This window comes from Bolinopsis microptera, chromosome 11 (genome assembly GCF_026151205.1).
Source record: "Bolinopsis microptera isolate Bmic1 chromosome 11, MBARI_Bmic_1.0, whole genome shotgun sequence".
NCBI classification, from domain to species: domain Eukaryota; kingdom Metazoa; phylum Ctenophora; class Tentaculata; order Lobata; family Bolinopsidae; genus Bolinopsis; species Bolinopsis microptera.
Window position 1 is genome coordinate 9,628,116 of NC_087082.1, and position 17,984 is coordinate 9,646,099.

Here is a 17,984-nt window from a genome sequence, read left to right on the forward strand (position 1 = left end):
AGGGTTTCTTCTAAAGAGTTTGGAGCTATTCTCTTTCATCTTTTTCCTTTCTTTCTTCTGGGCGGTCTTTCTTGCTTTTTTATGAAGTCGTACTAGTTTCAGGTAAGAAATCTTCTGTCTTTTAACCTGTTCATCATCATTCGAGTCACATACTCTCTTCCATTCCTTTCTGCTCTCTTTCTTCATTTCCCTCAACTGTCTGCACTCAGCATCAAGTCTCGGTTTTTTCTTCGATGGTATAATGTTTGTTGAACCAACTTCGCATATCAACTCGAGGTAGTCATAGGTGGTGTTCTCAAGTAACTCCAAACCCTTACTAGGGTCGCTGTGTGTAGTGAACTGGAGACCAATTAGACCGAGGTCTTGATCAATCTTGTCCCACCTAATATCATTGGCCTTAGGTAGTTTTAATCGAGTTTTAATAACTACCGGTTCTGGTGGATCTGCGTGAGATCTAAAGTTTGCAGACGTAGACGTCCTCCATTTTGCACTGTGGTTTGTATCCTGGCTGGGTTCCGTCTCCGTGTTACCTCCTTCCTGACCGATAATGCCTACGGCATCCTCTTCCAGGCTCTTGTCCGGTGTCTGCTTACAAAATCTCGCGTGTTTCTTCACGTGCTTAAACCACCTTTTACACTTATCACACTGTTGGTCGTGTGTAACACTCCGTCCTGTGTTGTTTCCACTATCATCTTGCTGGCTTGTTTACCTACAATTATAATTGTAACATATTAAAAATTCAATCAACCACATGAGCTAGGAGAACTAATTAATACCACACGATTTTATACTTATATAAAAAGTGTGTAACCCAAAAGCGGCACATACATCAAAATCAATAATCATACATCGACATTGTCTATTATAAAATATTTCTAAATAAAAAGCATCTGATATTCCGATCAAACTAAGCTGATTCTGTTAACGGGTGATACTCGTAAAATATTTGTTTCAAATATAGGATTAGGACCGTCGACGAGTCCAACTCGGCGCGCGTCCTGGTAGGTTATACTTATAAACCTACAATGATTCTGGTGATCATCATTCATTATATATGCCATCACCCAATAATTAAAGAACATTTTAATCTGTTGATATACTCACAATTATGCTTTACCTTTGAAATTGCAGATCATTAAAAACTTATGTCGTATTACTATTTACAAGAAATGTGTGCGTTGCTGACTGCTTGTGACTGAAATAATGAGCTAGCAACTAAAATATAGATCTATAAATATCAATTGTATAGAATACCGCTGTGTTCAAAACGAGAGAAATTATTACTAAATTAACTGTCTGATAAACCAACTCTCTGTTAAAACCTCCGCAGACTTTCTATAATATAGTTATACATATCTATCATCAAGTTTGGAGTAAGTGCTGAGTGCACTTGGTATTTGAAAGTGTTTATCTTTTAGTTTTAGACGAGAACCACTGTACCGGCCAAGTACCGTCCTTCTCAAGAGCCGACAACCAGTTCTCAACCTGGGTAATAAAGATTTATAGAGGTGCGTAATTATTATATTGAATAATCACCAAATGTTCAAGTATTTGTATGTTGATCTATATCATAGTAACGCTTGAAAATAAAGGTAACTTATACAAATGCATATAAATAAGTTTCTGTGGCCACAGCTGCTAAAAGCTGGCCTCATAATTTCATGCATATATATTATACACTATACACTGTATAGTATACAGGGTGTTCACGATACATTGTATCATATCTGTAGTGCATTTATCCGGTGTGTATAATTGAAATTTGGAGATTTAACAAGCGGCTGCAGCTATAATATTCACCTTGACGTAAGAGTTGTGAGTGAGATATCCACCTTGATGTAAGAGTTGTGAGTGAGATATTCACCTTGACGTAAGAGTTGTGAGTGAGATATTCACCTTGACGTAAGAGTTGTGAGTGAGATATTCACCTTGACGTAAGAGTTGTGAGTGAGATATTAACCTTGGCGTAAGAGTTGTGAGTGAGATATTCACCTTGACGTAAGAGTTGTGAGTGAGATATTCACCTTGGCGTAAGAGTTGTGAGTGAGATATCCACCTTGATGTAAGAGTTGTGAGTGAGATATTCACCTTGACGTAAGAGTTGTGAGTGAGATATTCACCTTGACGTAAGAGTTGTGAGTGAGATATTAACCTTGGCGTAAGAGTTGTGAGTGAGATATTCACCTTGAAGTAAGAGTTGTGAGTGAGATATCCACCTTGATGTAAGAGTTGTGAGTGAGATATTCACCTTGACGTAAGAGTTGTGAGTGAGATATTCACCTTGACGTAAGAGTTGTGAGTGAGATATTAACCTTGGCGTAAGAGTTGTGAGTGAGATATTCACCTTGAAGTAAGAGTTGTGAGTGAGATATTCACCTTGACGTAAGAGTTGTGAGTGAGATATCCACCTTGATGTAAGAGTTGTGAGTGAGATATTCACCTTGACGTAAGAGTTGTGAGTGAGATATTCACCTTGACGTAAGAGTTGTGAGTGAGATATTAACCTTGGCGTAAGAGTTGTGAGTGAGATATTAACCTTGGCGTAAGAGTTGTGAGTGAGATATTCACCTTGACGTAAGAGTTGTGAGTGAGATATTCACCTTGGCGTAAGAGTTGTGAGTGAGATATCCACCTTGATGTAAGAGTTGTGAGTGAGATATTCACCTTGACGTAAGAGTTGTGAGTGAGATATTCACCTTGGCGTAAGAGTTGTGAGTGAGATATTAACCTTGGCGTAAGAGTTGTGAGTGAGATATTCACCTTGACGTAAGAGTTGTGAGTGAGATATTCACCTTGGCGTAAGAGTTGTGAGTGAGATATTAACCTTGGCGTAAGAGTTGTGAGTGAGATATTCACCTTGACGTAAGAGTTGTGAGTGAGATATTCACCTTGGCGTAAGAGTTGTGAGTGAGATATCCACCTTGATGTAAGAGTTGTGAGTGAGATATTCACCTTGACGTAAGAGTTGTGAGTGAGATATTCACCTTGACGTAAGAGTTGTGAGTGAGATATTAACCTTGGCGTAAGAGTTGTGAGTGAGATATTAACCTTGGCGTAAGAGTTGTGAGTGAGATATTCACCTTGACGTAAGAGTTGTGAGTGAGATATTCACCTTGGCGTAAGAGTTGTGAGTGAGATATCCACCTTGATGTAAGAGTTGTGAGTGAGATATTCACCTTGACGTAAGAGTTGTGAGTGAGATATTCACCTTGACGTAAGAGTTGTGAGTGAGATATTAACCTTGGCGTAAGAGTTGTGAGTGAGATATTCACCTTGAAGTAAGAGTTGTGAGTGAGATATTCACCTTGACGTAAGAGTTGTGAGTGAGATATTCACCTTGACGTAAGAGTTGTGAGTGAGATATTCACCTTGACGTAAGAGTTGTGAGTGAGATCAGCGTGGCCCACTCTCCTGAGAAACTCGTTGTACCTCGCTAGAGTCAGCTGCTCAGCAGGGTCTTTAGACTCTGAAGTTTCCTCCGTGGTGGGGGTCTCACTGTTCCTCCTGGTGGTGTACATGTCAGAGAGAGGTGTATAGGCTGATATGTACATTGTACATGTCAGACTGATATAATGTACATTGTAGGGGTATTGTATGCATGCAGGAGTAATTTTATACATTATGGGGTAGTTTTATACACGCAAGGGTGATGTAATGCATTTTGAGTTGGTTAAAAGACCATCGGAGGAGAATTACAATCGGAGTCATCTAAATTCTATTATCATGAATGATTTGAAGTTAATAATTGAAATCAATGAAAATTACAGCCTGTCCTTGTTTTAACATGTATCTTAATAGTTTGCTAAATTTCGTACTGCTTCTGAGATGTGAGTAACCACACTAGTGACCACACTACAGACCTGTTGATGTAGTTGAAGGTGACCCTGATAGGCGGAGGGGTGGCAGCAGGGGAGAGGGGTGTGGTTTCTGCTGCAGGGCACCTGGTGTTTACTATTGGTGGCAGGTCCTCCTTCTGCTGGCCCTTAGTAGAGAGTCGTGCTGGGCTGAGAGGGTTGTTAGGCGGTTACTGTGGTGTTGTTAGGTGGTTACTGTGGTGTTGTTAGGTGGTTACTGTGTTGTTGTTAGGTGGTTACTGTGGTGTTGTTAGGTGGTTACTGTTGTGTTGTTAGGTGGTTACTGTGGTGTTGTTAGGTGGTCACTGTGGTGTTGTTATGTGGTTACTGTTGTGTTGTTAGGTGGTTACTGTGGTGTTGTTAGGTGGTTACTGTTGTTATTAGGTGTTTACTGTGGTGTTGTTAGGTGGTTACTGTGGTGTTGTTAGGTGGTTACTGTGGTGTTGTTATGTGGTTACTGTGGTGTTGTTAGGTGGTTACTGTGGTGTTGTTAGGTGGTTACTGTGGTGTTGTTAGGTGGTTACTGTGGTGTTGTTAGGTGGTTACTGTGTTGTTAGGAGGTTACTGTGTTGTTGTTAGGTGGTTACTGTGGTGTTGTTAGGTGGTTACTGTGGTGTTTTTAGGTGGTTACTGTGGTGTTGTTAGGTGGTTACTGTGTTGTTGTTAGGTGGTTACTGTGGTTTTGTTAGGTGGTTACTGTGGTGTTGTTAGGTGGTTACTGTTGTGTTGTTAGGTGGTTACTGTGGTGTTGTTAGGTGGTTACTGTGGTGTTGTTATGTGGTTACTGTGGTGTTGTTAGGTGGTTACTGTGGTGTTGTTAGGTGGTTACTGCGGTGTTGTTAGGTGGTTACTGTGGTGTTGTTAGGTGGTTACTGTATTGTTAGGTGGTTACTGTGTTGTTGTTAGGTGGTTACTGTGGTGTTGTTAGGTGGTTACTGTGGTGTTGTTAGGTGGTTACTGTGGTGTTGTTAGGTGGTTACTGTGGTGTTGCTAGGTGGTTACTGTGGTGTTGTTAGGTGGTTACTGTGGTGTTGTTAGGTGGTTACTGTGGTGTTGTTAGGTGGTTACTGTGTTGTTAGGTGGTTACTGTGGTGTTGTTAGGTGGTTACTGTGTTGTTAGGTGGTTACTGTGGTGTTGTTAGGTGGTTACTGTGTTGTTAGGTGGTTACTGTGGTGTTGTTAGGCGGTTACTGTGTTGTTGTTAGGTGGTTACTGTGTTGTTGTTAAGTGGACTTCGTATTTCTATAATTTGCCAAATTTTTTTAAATCGTGGTCTATGTAAGTCGATGCTACTGGCTGATTTTAATTGCTGTTCGAATTGGACCATTGGCATTGATTGAAACATTTACCCTCCCATACCTTTTACTATGCACTACAAAGTGGCTGGGTTGTCTTGACTGAACTAACTTCCTCCCACCGGAATAAGCTGTACTTTGTTTAGGACGGAACGGCTTTGTCCACACCGGGAATGAAACCTAAAGTTGTATTATTTATGATGAGATCACAACCATAACAAAATACATACGCAATTATAATTAAATTAAATTAAAATGCAAATTAATGCAATTAAGATGCAAATCACAATCACCCATCAGTAAGCTGCAAGTAGGAGGTCAAATAAAAAGTAGGAGAAAACTAGGAGAAAACTAGGAGAAAATGCTGAAAAGTAAGAAAAGTATGAAGTATGAGGGTCTGGCCAACATGTCCATCAAACACCAGTAACCTGCGCTAACCTGCTCTCTCATGGAGATATTGTTGAAGTTAGGAGCAGATTGAGTGATGCCGCTCCTCTGTCCGCATTGTCCACCTTTCTGTCCCCCACTATTACCATTCCCTCCATTGTGGAGTCTCCCGTTGTTGCTCAGCACATTGTATTTGTAGCTCTTGTAGTAAGCTGATTTGTGGAGGGGGAAGTTTCGTGACAGGGAGGAAGTTATGTGTGTTGTTTTGGGTCTGGTGTCTTGGAGCGGAGGATGCGCCACCTGCAATAGCTGTAAGTGGTGAAGTGGCACTGGGTGGTAAAGTGGCACTGAGTGGGGAGGTGAAATTGGGTGGTAAAGTGGCACTGAGTGGTGAGGTGGTACTGGGTGGTAAAATGGCACTGAGTGGTAAAATGGCACTGAGTGGCGAAGTGGCACTGAGTGATCAAGTTAAAAGTGGTACTGGTTGGTTGATTCGAGAGTAACACTGAGTGGTAAAGTGGTACAGGAAAAGTGCAAATAGAAGGATTATAACTTGTGCCTTGTATGTATCTAAAATGTACCTGTATCATGTTTCTGTTGGCTTGTCCCGATGTTCTACTGTCATATCCGTACATGACACTTCATTTCACTGTCTCCCTTACATCTTGCCTTCTCTTTCTTAGCGTTCTATTTATTGAAGTTAACACATTTATCAAAGATAATTTTTAGTCTTACGTCCTCCAGACAGGGGGACTAAAGTGCACTTTAGTCCCCCGGTGTCCAGAAGCCGTTCATTAGGCAAACGGTTACCCGTTACTAAGAGGGAGCAAAGACTCTCAATAGAAAGATGATATGACTAATTTATTAACTGTCTACTTTCTGTCAGAGTTAAAAACTGTAAAACTGTACTAGGGATAATAAGCAAATTCCAAACTAAAAGCCGAAATAAAAAAACGGGGGAAAGAGGTAAAGTCTGGTTCCGAGAAACACAGCACAGAAGGAAGCGAGCTCGAGCGAGCGGGAGTATATCAAGCTTAAGCGTAAAACAACAAACAGGACTGAAAGTGTGAAACTTAAACCGTCTCAGACCCTCACTTAAGTGTGAGTGACGTCGCACGAGAGCCGTGGTTGTCATGGCAATTCCTCCGAGGCTGTTTGATCGCCACCTTGTATTTATAGACACATTGATAACATTAACACCGACTTTGAACGAGCGAGAGGCACACATTTACCAATCCCATATTAAATTTGAAATATAGTGCACTTTATGAGTTATATAATATATAGATATATATATTTTATGTCCAATCAGGGCTGTTAGATGAGCCCACGTGACTGGAGTAGGCCAATGATATTTCGTATCTAGGTAACCGGTGATGTATGGATATTTCTGATCAGGAGATCATGACGGCATGACAAGCAGCCAATCTAAAAATCCAAAAGTACTGCAGGATTCAACACAGGTTCAGTTTAGCTACTATTTAGTTACTATAGTTACGACAGTCCTCAGTATAGCAGCTGTACTTTTGAAGATAAAAGTTTACTGTAGTAAATGATGACGGAGACACGCACTTCAAAAAACATACAGTGTCACTCATCACTGCCAAAAATCGTAAATTAAAATAAGCTTAACACAACCAAAAGTTGTAGCTGTCAGTGTCGACAAGATCTTAGAACAAAACGTTTACTAAAAATATTGCAGTACGGTTAAATTAAGGCGATATAATAGTTAAAATGTAATAAACCATGATGGGGTCATCAGCCGATAGCCAAATACTCAGAATCATAATACTAATAGAAGCTATGATTCCTGGAACCCATTATCAATATGTCTTACCATCACATGCTGAATCCAGCATAAATAAAAATGAGTAAGTTGGACACTCTCAATTTCTGTATCTAAGATACAAATTTAACTTAGCATGGGATTTGGATTATAAATGTTTTCATACTTAATGGAATCAATATGATATCAAGGAATATGTTAAAACCAAATCCAAGAGATCTAATATTAGACCATTAGCAAATTAGAAAAATCGACTAATACAAGTAACTACGTCAATGCATAAAGTCCCATATTGTCCAGAGATCTATTAGGAAATCTTTGGTTGCCAAGGTTACAGCACGATGTTATTGGGTTGCCGTAGTGATAATTAATAAGGACCATTTGGTGAACATACTACTGAAATACGGTGAGCAGTAACCATTTCCGTGTCATAGAAGCTTTAAAATTGTGAGTTAAAATCATAATGTCTACAAACTATCACCGAGTTTTGAGTGGAGGATTGTAGCTGGTATATAGTAGATACGCTATCCAAACAGATTGTGAGACACGAAATCCATTAATATTGTAAAGCATGTGCGGTAAAGTGCGGTAAAGCATGTGCGGTAAAGTTAAAACACTGATAAGCCACAATTCTAAATGAAGTACGGGGCTCAGTTATAACAAAATTAAAAGAGCATGTGGACCTCAAATCGGTAAAACGAGAATATCCAATTTCAAATGGAGCAGTAGTTACAGTTATGTATTCTGGAGCCGTTGCCAGGGCAACATAATATGGCATATTAGAGAGATGCGAGTAAGCCGGGGGTGGATAAGAAGTAGCATGAGAGGAGTGTAGTTAGAATATTTTACTTTATATTTATTTAGCTCATGAGTCCTGTTCCTAGTATCATATCTACGCTGGCTGTAAGGGAGGGGTCGGTCACGTGCATAATTTGATTATAATAATATTATTTTTACTGAAATGATAATAATATCCCCGATCTTTATAACTTAATGGGGATATATTATTAGAATTTCAGTGATATGAGCAGTTGCGTACCCCGTAAAATCATGTGGAGGCTTACAGCGGTAGTGTTAACATCACGCCCGAAATAATGCTCCAATATTTGGGGATTCCACGAATCGGAAATTAATTTGAGCGTTGAGGAAGAAATTCACGCACACCCAATTAGGTGCAATGGAATTAAACAGGAATTAAACATGAAATGACCAAGGAGAACACTAACGAACTCGTCTTGGTAATACAGCAATTCATAAAGACGATCAGAACTCTAAAAATTGAGAGAATGTAACTATCCGGGAACATAATTTTAGGACATTATGTAGTATTAGTGATGTAGTAAGTAAATAAAGTAGTGATGTAATAAGTAAGTAAAGTCGCAGTGAAACGTACACTAATTAGTATTCACTGAAAAGAGTATTACTATCTCCTTTGTCTTGTAAAGTTGTAACAATATGAATACCAGACACATCTACCATTACAATATGTGACTAATAAACCATGTTCTAATATATTTAACTATGTTCATAATATCCGGATATTACATAATTTCCTTACTTTGCTAGTCAGCTTGTCAAGACCACGTGTATACACGTGTATAGTGTATACCACGTGTAGTGTATACCACGTGTATAGTGTATACCACGTGTATACCATGTCAATCTTACCCTCACGTGTGACCAGCGAGCAATTAATCTTACAAGAGAGGAGATTATAACACCAGCATCGAGACACTGTAAGTACAGTGTACACATGCTTAACAAGCTATGTCAGCATATTCATTATTTCTGTTTATATTCCTACATAACGTACCCTACGTATTGTCTGCTACCTACATTACATACTTCAAAATACTTCTATTTAGAAGTTATGCTTTTGAATGTTGATATATCCAATTATTGTATGTTGAATGGGATATTACTGCATGATCATATCTGTTAAAAGAACCAGAAAAACGACGCATATTTTAAATGATTGAAAATTAAAATTTCTAAAAATATTTATGATAAGTGAAACAAATAATTCGAGCAAAGCAGACTAGCTCCTGACAACTTCAAAACCTTCAAAAGATTAGTACGCTCTTCGTCAACTGCAAAAATTCTAGCAAACTTTTAACCGCAGTCTCACATCGGTCTTTCTCTTTATTTTAATATCATGAATGGAATGAGCGAACGCACATATATATATCCCATTTATGGATATCCATTATCTATTATTCATGTCATGCAATCAATCTGGTGATCTCAGACACGATCATGAACTATTTCAACCACTGCCTTTCATACTATTATTCTATTACAGTTCTTCATGTATAGCAATTATCGTTCAATAGAATTAGATTGAAGCGCACTTTGCATGCTCGAGGGGCGACCACATAGAAAACGATAACCACATCATTGGTTCTGGAGAAAGTCTGGTTCTTAATAAATATATTAAAGTCTGGTTGGTGTTGGGAAAAAGGGGCTTTTTTTGTCGAAATGTTCGTTTCGGAAGGTTTCAAGTTTGAAAATAGCCCGGAAAATAGAAGATAATGTTCCTGGGCGCCCCACAGCTAGGAGGTACTGTCCAATAACAAATAGCAGCTCCCACAGCAAAGTAATATGTGAGTTTGTCAGTGAAATAATAAGGTGTCCAGTGGTAGAGAGCGGGGGATTAGCTTGACTTGCTCTTCTTCGCTTCAGGAGTGTCTGCTTGTCCCGACATCTTCCTTTTCTGGACATCTTTCGACGTGTCCTTGGAGGGGAGATTTGTTAATTTCTAAAAATTGGAATTGCAGACATGTTTGAAGTTAAAGAAACAGACATTCATATTTTTAAGCATATCAGAGGTTGCACTCCAAATTAGAGAATCATGTAATACAAATCATATTAAATATACCATTATATTACATGCTGTATTTCAAAAAAAGATAGTTAAGTAACCAGTACAACATATGGTATTTTACAAGATATTTCCTTGTGTTTTACCTGGTTGAGAAGGACGATAAGACAAGTCATGTTATCGCAGCCAGTACCATCTCCACTCGTGTCAGGTGCCATGCACTTCTCCATCAACTATAGAGTTTTAATTGACTAACGTATGTTTTAAAGTTAAAGTTTTGATTTTAAAGCGATTGAATATTAACATGCTATAAGAGTACATACATATTAACATGTTTCTTAGAAACTTACAGACGATAAATATATAAATACAGAATGCATACTTAGTAGCTAGACGGTACGATTTATTTTAACTTATACCACACCAAATACGGAGGACTTTGAAAAAAGCTCGCAAATCAAAAAATGGCACAAATTGAAGAAATCGTTAGTAAAGGTTAAGGTAGTACCTGCCCTGCGATATCAGAGAGCCATGTCTTACTGCACTTATCCCCAGCCTTAGCCTCTGCGATCTGCTCTCTGATAAAGGAAATAGCTGCGTCGGAGGTCAGCACATTCCAGATACCATCACATGCTATTAACATGAACTCGTCTGATCTGGCAGGGGAGGGGTTTTGTTAGAGGCTGATCATGTTATATCAAAAGATTAGTTTTAGTGACAACTGAGTGTCCACTCAGGACTCAAGACCCGAGCTGAGTCGCTAAAAGTAAAGGGTAACTTAAAACATTTAAACAATTGTGATAACATTCTCCCTCCCTCTCTCCCTCTCTCCCTCTCTCCCTCTCTCCCTCTCTCCCTCTCTCCCTCTCTCCCTCTCTCCCTCTCTCCCTCTCTCCCTCTCTCCCTCTCTCCTCTCTCTCTCTCCCTCTCTCCCTCTCTCCCTCTCTCCCTCTCTCCCTCTCTCCCTCTCTCCCTCTCTCCCTCTCTCCCTCTCACCTCTCCCTCTCCCTCTCCCTCTCCCTCTCCCTCTCCCTCTCCCTCTCCCTCTCCCTCTCCCTCTCCTTCTCCCTCTCCCTCTCCCCCCTCCCCCTCCCCCTCCCTCTCCCTCCTCTCCCTCCCTCTCCCTCCCTCTCCCTCCCTCTCCCTCCCTCTCCCTCCCTCTCCCTCCCTCTCCCTCCCTCTCTCCCCCCCTCTCTCCCTCTCTCTCCCTCTCTCTCCCTCTCTCTCCCTCTCTCTCCCTCTCTCTCCCTCTCTCTCCCTCTCTCTCCCTCTCTCTCCCTCTCTCTCCCTCTCTCTCCCTCTCTCTCCCTCTCTCTCCCTCTCTCTCCCTCTCTCTCCCTCTCTCTCCCTCTCTCTCCCTCTCTCTCCCTCTCTCTCCCTCTCTCTCCCTCTCTCTCCCTCTCTCTCCCTCTCTCTCCCTCTCTCTCCCTCTCTCTCCCTCTCTCTCCCTCTCTCTCCCTCTCTCTCCCTCTCTCTCCCTCTCTCTCCCTCTCTCTCCCTCTCTCTCCCTCTCTCTCCCTCTCTCTCCCTCTCTCTCCCTCTCTCTCCCTCTCTCTCCCTCTCTCTCCCTCTCTCTCCCTCTCTCTCCCTCTCTCTCCCTCTCTCTCCCTCTCTCTCCTCTCTCTCTCTCTCTCTCTCTCTCTCTCTCTCTCTCTCTCTCTCTCTCTCTCTCTCTCTCTCTCTCTCTCTCTCTCTCTCTCTCTCTCTCTCTCTCTCTCTCTCTCTCTCTCTCTCTCTCTCTCTCTCTCTCTCTCTCTCTCTCTCTCTCTCTCTCTCTCTCTCTCTCTCTCTCTCTCTCTCTCTCTCTCTCTCTCTCTCTCTCTCTCTCTCTCTCTCTCTCTCTCTCTCTCTCTCTCTCTCTCTCTCTCTCTCTCTCTCTCTCTCTCTCTCTCTCTCTCTCTCTCTCTCTCTCTCTCTCTCTCTCTCTCTCTCTCTCTCTCTCTCTCTCTCTCTCTCTCTCTCTCTCTCTCTCTCTCTCTCTCTCTCTCTCTCTCTCTCTCTCTCTGACTCACTCTGCAATAGTATGTGTCTGAAGGTCCGGCATGGGACTTATCATCTGCTCCTCTGGAGGCAGGTCAGTGTTCTGCTTATACTGATGATCTCCCAGTGCACGTGACAAGTTCAGACCACCGTTTACACGACCATCCTTCGTTATCTTCCCTCCTGCTTTCTCAACCCGGGTCTTCTCGATCTCACTCTCTGGTTTGTGGTCCTCGGACAAGTCCACTGCAACTCCGTCCTTGGTACACACTACACACCTCGAGTCACCTGTGTAAAATTAACCGTGATTATATCAGGCAATTATCGGGCAATTATCAGGCAATTATCGGGCAATTATCAGGCAATTATCGGGCAATTATCAGGCAATTAAGACCACTAAACTGAGTAAATTTTAAGGAGGTGAGATTGTAAGAGTGAAATTTCAACGGGAAGGGAAGTGATCAACTTACCAACGTTAGCTACAGTGATAACCCCCTCCTGGATAACGGCTACACAAGCGGTAGTGCCACTTCCGTACCCCTCTCTCTCATCAAACTCTGGGGGAACGTCATCATCGTCACTATCCTCTTCTGATGACCCCTCCTCTGACCCCTCTTCGTCCTGGAGAACATTATAAATATTACAAGGCTTGTTTATTCGATATCCACATAATACTAACTAGATTATTGCCACATTTGTTGATATTTCATTTGTTGATATTTCAGGATTATGATCGGTTAACATCATCGAACTAACCGAATCGTCCTCGTCAGTCATTTCTGCCTCTTCCTCCTCCTCTTCATCAGATTCCTCTTCACCCTCACCATTCTTACTCTCGTCCCCATTTGCTGAAAATGGAGCAAGTCGTGTGAGAAAATCACCTTATTCAAATAAAATCACCTTATTCCAGTAAAATCGAACAAGTCAGCTCAGGAAAGGTAAAATGTTAGTTTTCAGGCGGCAAATCCTGCTCCTTGATGTTGGATCTTTCTGTTTGATATCTACTAACCAGTCGTCTCGTCGGCGCCGTTTTTCTTTGAAGGGGAACTACTTTCAGATTCTGAATCTTTCTGAAATGTTTAAGGTTAGCGAATTAATTCAAAAGACGCACTGTAGCTGTACTGTATTCATGGTACAAAGGGGATAATACATAGTTTATCAATATCAGTATATTATCATACGTCAACAGAAAACTAACATCTTGAATACGCACTCCGTTTTTGACGATTTCCTTCCCATTTGCAGCTGATCCAGCGCTTGCAGGCTCTCCACCGCCTTGTAAGATATCAGGAACTTCCACCTTAGCCTTCTTTCCTTTCCCGGATCCTTCAAAGTTGCCTTCTTTCTCCGCCATTTCTTCTTCCATGCACTCTTTGACTGGAAATAAGCCGTTTAGAAATCACAATTGGCAATTTACATCAGAAAGGTCGGTACAGTGAGCGTTCTGGAATTTTAGAACCTTTATTTTTGTGCTTTCAACACACTGATTCGGGTGCATTTCATGCCGTTCAACTAGAAGCATAAATTAAATACTAACATTTTTGTTTGTATTTGGCGAGCAGGTCCACAAGTGGCAGCTGGGCCTCTTCGTTCAGCTCCTCACATTCTTTGATCTTATCTTCCATTCCTTCTTCATCTTCATCGTCTCCTTTAGTACCTTAGATAGAACAAAAGATGAAATTAATTGACTCGTTTGTAGTTTTCTACGCAGTACAAATTAGATTCACGCTAGACACAAATTGGGGGGGGGGCTGACCATAATATTAAAGTATATTAAAATGTAGGTTTTTTCCCGATGTAGGGCCGGGGATATACTTTAATATACTCTAATATAATACTTTAATATATCCCTATTTTTTACCTAAATCAGAAATCGCTGCCCACAATAAGCTTGAAATGCAATTCTTAATCGATTCCGAAAATTTCATGCAAAAATATTGAAAACTGACGGAGTTATTTTAAATTTAATGAAGTCATTAAATTGGCTAGTATCCCGAACCGAAATATTACATGTGCAATTTTTTTCATGGAGGTCTTTTTACTGAGTATCCACTATTCATCAGATATTATTGAGCTATATTTTTCACACAAAGTTAGTCTCATTCAAAAATATTGAAATTTGATCGAATTTTGGGTAAAAGCTTTCAAATTTGTTGCGTATGCCCAAATTTTTTTTTGTTGGGGACTGGCCTGTGGTACCAGCCAATGTTTACTCAAAAAAAAATAATATCAATGGTAATAAGAAATTCATCCCCGTGGGGCACATGCATAAATATAAAATGTAAAGGAAATCTCAAACTATTCAATTTAAACTCTACCGGTAAAGTATGCAATGAAGGTTTATAACTTAAAGTTTTATTTTCCAATGGTTAATAGGTAAAGATAAGAAAAGTAAAACAAGACTGAGCACTTCAAAATTTGTAGAATTTGTAACTTGATTTGAAATCGCGGCGATAAAAAAGAATGTCCTATGTTGGCAGTGTAATTGATGAGATATGCGACGTTTATTGAGTGATGCATAAGTGTGTGCATTTAATCTAAGATGTAGAGACAAGGTTATTATCGGCATTTTGGTTTATGTTACGCTTTGATTTTCTTAGTCCTGTTATACAATATAACATGAAATTAGGCCAATCGTCTTCGATGTTTTCATTTTGCTGATCGATGAGCATAGTATGGGCATATGGTTTGAAGCTCATAACTCATCCATTTTTTGACCAAACTGGATGTAAATTCATGTACTAGTCCAAAAACAGGCTTATCTTGCAAATCTAAACGAATAATATAGCTAGACTAATTTTGGGTATATTAAAGTATATTAAAATGTAGGTTTTTCCCCGATTTAGGGCCGGGGATATACTTTAATATGATTAAATATGGTCAGCCCCCTCCGGCCCTCCCCTCCCCAAATAAAAAAGTAGAATTGTCAAAAATGATGACAGTTCATTAATATAACCAAACTACGAGAATTAACAAGTAACAATGCGTATAATTCCACTGACCTGCCAGCGTCTGCAATTCATCAGCCGTTTCCTCCAACACAATCTGCTTATCAACAGCCAGGAATGTTGTTTTCAAAGCTTGCTCGATCTTGCCATCAGTAAAATCATACTGTGTTTTAAGGAGCATTGGAAGGTATTTAGCGACGTAGAGAGCCACCTCGCCTCCACCGTGGCCATCGTATACGGCAAACAGTGCCGAATTGTCTGTCAGGTCAGGAACACAGCTCATTGCATCCTGAAGATTTATTTAGAGCGATGAGGTGATCTGTTTAGCAGTCAAAAGGGGAATCTCGCTGAATGTCAAAGCGCCACGAATTACGAAATTGTGTCAAAGTTGATGAGAAGTGTGCTCACTCACATGCACGAGGGAAGACACTGCAGAAGATTACTATATTTTCAACCTGATTAAATGACAATAACTTCTTGTTCACTGTTCAGTACCAATATCTAGAAAAGCGGATACCTATAAGCCCATTTTGTAATCGTGGCCGGTGCCGCCAACGTACGCGCAAATATTACATTTTCGCGCGCTCGCGTCTTAATTAAACACGAAGCGCGGACGATATTGAATTTATGTCGACCGCGTCTGCAGTAATGGCAAAGATTAGAACTAGCAGGAGTACTACCCTCAGGCTTACATCGACAGAAACTAGACTCAGATGCGACCGATCGAAGATACTCCGCCGAAAAAGCAGAAGGATACCTAGTGGATTATTCACGGGGTTGCTACAACACTTACATGACAATCGTCAGTTACCAGTATCCAAGAAGCTGGCCCAGTCCGTGCACCAGTCCACGGACTACTTATGACATGAAGGTTAGAAGATCATATGAATGATATCTTGGATGCAATTGGTAACGTTGTAAATTACTGAATGAAGACAAAGATTACGATTTATTAAATGAGGTATACAATATACATAAGTCATTCGATTTCTATGGAGTATTATCAATTACCACTATCAGCAACGACAACAACTATTCCAATTCCTGACACGGTTACGGTCTAGTAATAAACGAAAGAAATGGACCCACGGCCTCCATATTAGAGAACGCTCGAGACTTCCTATTCCAGAAAAGAAAAAAAACCTTTCAAAGAACTCCATGTCCTGTCCCTTTCCATTTGGAGGGGACTGATTGAGGAGAAGCAAAGTTAGAATGGTCTCTGGCGTCAAAAGCGGTCACAGGGTGGTATGCGGAGCAGGATATAACATCATGTCCTATAATGCTAGCCGTAAGTAATTGCATCCAAGATACCATTCATATGATCTGTTTACCATCATGTCATAATTAGTTCGTGGACTGGATCGGGCTTCTTTGATACTGTCCCCAATTGTTCACGGAGACCTATATTCCCTAGTTTTAATGTCAGTTGAACCAATAAAAATGTTCGCTACCATTTTGCATTAACCTGGTTTCCAGTTGCGGACATAAGACAAATTTTAGAGGGCAGCAAAATAATCGAGAGTGGGGGTGACAAATGGGAACCGTTGCAATATCAAGTAATGCACACTTAAAGACATAAGATGTCTATCATGATCATGAAGGTACATTTATAATACCCCGCTTTACTGCGCCCCGATTAAACACAAACCGGGGTTTTACTGTACTTAACTTGATAGTTCTCTTGGTGGACAAGCATGTTGCGCTGTACTCACTACTGGTTCTAATAAGTTTATTATCGGATGTTTACCTATAATTACTATGATATGAATATTTAGTGTAATGGCAATCAAATTTAAATTTTGTTTTCCTTAAAATTTACCTTATTTCACAAGCCACGGACAGTAAAAAAAGACTTAAAAGTAAATAAGTGAACACGGACAATGAGAGAGATAACACGGACAATGAGAGAGATAACAGAAAGATAACACGGAAATGAGAGAGATAAAATGGAAATGAGAGAGATAACAATGAGAGATAACACGAACAATGAGAGATAACACGGACATTGGACAATGAGAGAGATAACACGGACAATGAGAGAGATAACACGGACAATGAAAGAGATAACACGGACAATGAGAGAGATAACAGAGAGGTAAGAATGAGAGAGATAACAGAGAGATAAGAATGAGAGAGATAACAGAGAGATAAGAATGAGAGAGATAACAGAGAGATACGAATGAGAGAGATAACAGAGGGATAAGAATGAGAGAGATAACAGAGAGATAAGAATGAGAGAGGTTACAGAGAGTTAAGAATGAGAGAGATTACAGAGAGATAAGAATGAGAGAGATTACAGAGGGATAAGAATGAGAGAGATAACAGAGAGATAAGAATGAGAGAGATAACAGAGAGATAAGAATGAGAGAGATAACAGAGAGATAAGAATGAGAGAGATAACAGAGAGATAAGAATGAGAGAGATAACAGAGGGATAAGAATGATAGAGATAACAGAGAGATAAGAATGAGAGAGATAACAGAGAGATAAGAATGAGAAAGATAACAGAGGGATAAGAATGATAGAGATAACAGAGAGATAAGAATGAGAGAGATAACAGAGAGATAAGAATGAGAGAGATAACAGAGAGATAAGAATGAGAGAGATAACAGAGAGATAAGAATGAGAGAGATAACAGAGAGATAAGAATGAGAGAGATAACAGAGAGATAAGAATGAGAGAGATAACAGAGAGATAAGAATGAGAGAGATAACAGACCTCGTTAGCAACCCTCCATCCCTGCATACTGCTAGCACCGTATTTCAGTCCCAACTTTGATATTCCGTCGATTACCTCCTTCTCCGTAACTGGGGACTCCAGATATCCGCTCATTACAGCTCCCATCTCGACAACTTGCTAGTGTTTAATAAGATTTTAAATACTATGTTATATTGTAAGTCGCCGTATTAATTTG

At 40.3% G+C, this 17,984-nt stretch overlaps 2 protein-coding genes across 5 annotated transcripts in view; both read right to left on the reverse strand.

Annotated features, from left to right (window-relative positions):
• Positions 1-783: 783 nt before the first annotated feature.
• Positions 784-17,984, reverse strand: part of LOC134823523 (uncharacterized) — a 71,330-nt gene continuing 54,129 nt past the window's right edge. Inside the window, exons 2-7 of one of the 2 annotated variants that reach the window (XM_063835014.1) lie at positions 6,118-6,222; positions 5,588-5,836; positions 5,214-5,329; positions 3,861-4,004; positions 3,369-3,504; positions 784-1,485 (exon numbers count right to left, since the gene is read on the reverse strand). In XM_063835014.1, the coding sequence (XP_063691084.1) occupies positions 1,408-1,485; positions 3,369-3,504; positions 3,861-4,004; positions 5,214-5,329; positions 5,588-5,836; positions 6,118-6,171 (777 nt within the window). In that variant the 5' untranslated portion in view covers positions 6,172-6,222 and the 3' untranslated portion in view covers positions 784-1,407. Of the gene's footprint in view, positions 1,486-3,368; positions 3,505-3,860; positions 4,005-5,213; positions 5,330-5,587; positions 5,846-6,117; positions 6,223-17,984 lie in introns of both variants that reach the window. The other variant, XM_063835013.1, reaches the window with a different exon arrangement.
• LOC134823521 (protein phosphatase 1G-like) overlaps positions 8,508-17,984 on the reverse strand; it is a 63,611-nt gene continuing 54,134 nt past the window's right edge. The window contains exons 2-12 of one of the 3 annotated variants that reach the window (XM_063835012.1): positions 17,789-17,928; positions 15,126-15,360; positions 13,661-13,780; positions 13,337-13,500; positions 13,133-13,193; positions 12,880-12,971; positions 12,594-12,744; positions 12,156-12,411; positions 10,652-10,799; positions 10,290-10,376; positions 8,508-10,056 (exon numbers count right to left, since the gene is read on the reverse strand). In XM_063835012.1, coding sequence (XP_063691082.1) covers positions 9,976-10,056; positions 10,290-10,376; positions 10,652-10,799; positions 12,156-12,411; positions 12,594-12,744; positions 12,880-12,971; positions 13,133-13,193; positions 13,337-13,500; positions 13,661-13,780; positions 15,126-15,360; positions 17,789-17,914 — 1,521 coding nt within the window. In that variant the 5' untranslated portion in view covers positions 17,915-17,928 and the 3' untranslated portion in view covers positions 8,508-9,975. Of the gene's footprint in view, positions 10,057-10,289; positions 10,377-10,651; positions 10,800-12,155; positions 12,412-12,593; positions 12,745-12,879; positions 12,972-13,132; positions 13,194-13,321; positions 13,501-13,660; positions 13,781-15,125; positions 15,361-17,788; positions 17,929-17,984 lie in introns of all 3 variants that reach the window. The other 2 variants (XM_063835011.1, XM_063835010.1) reach the window with 2 other exon arrangements.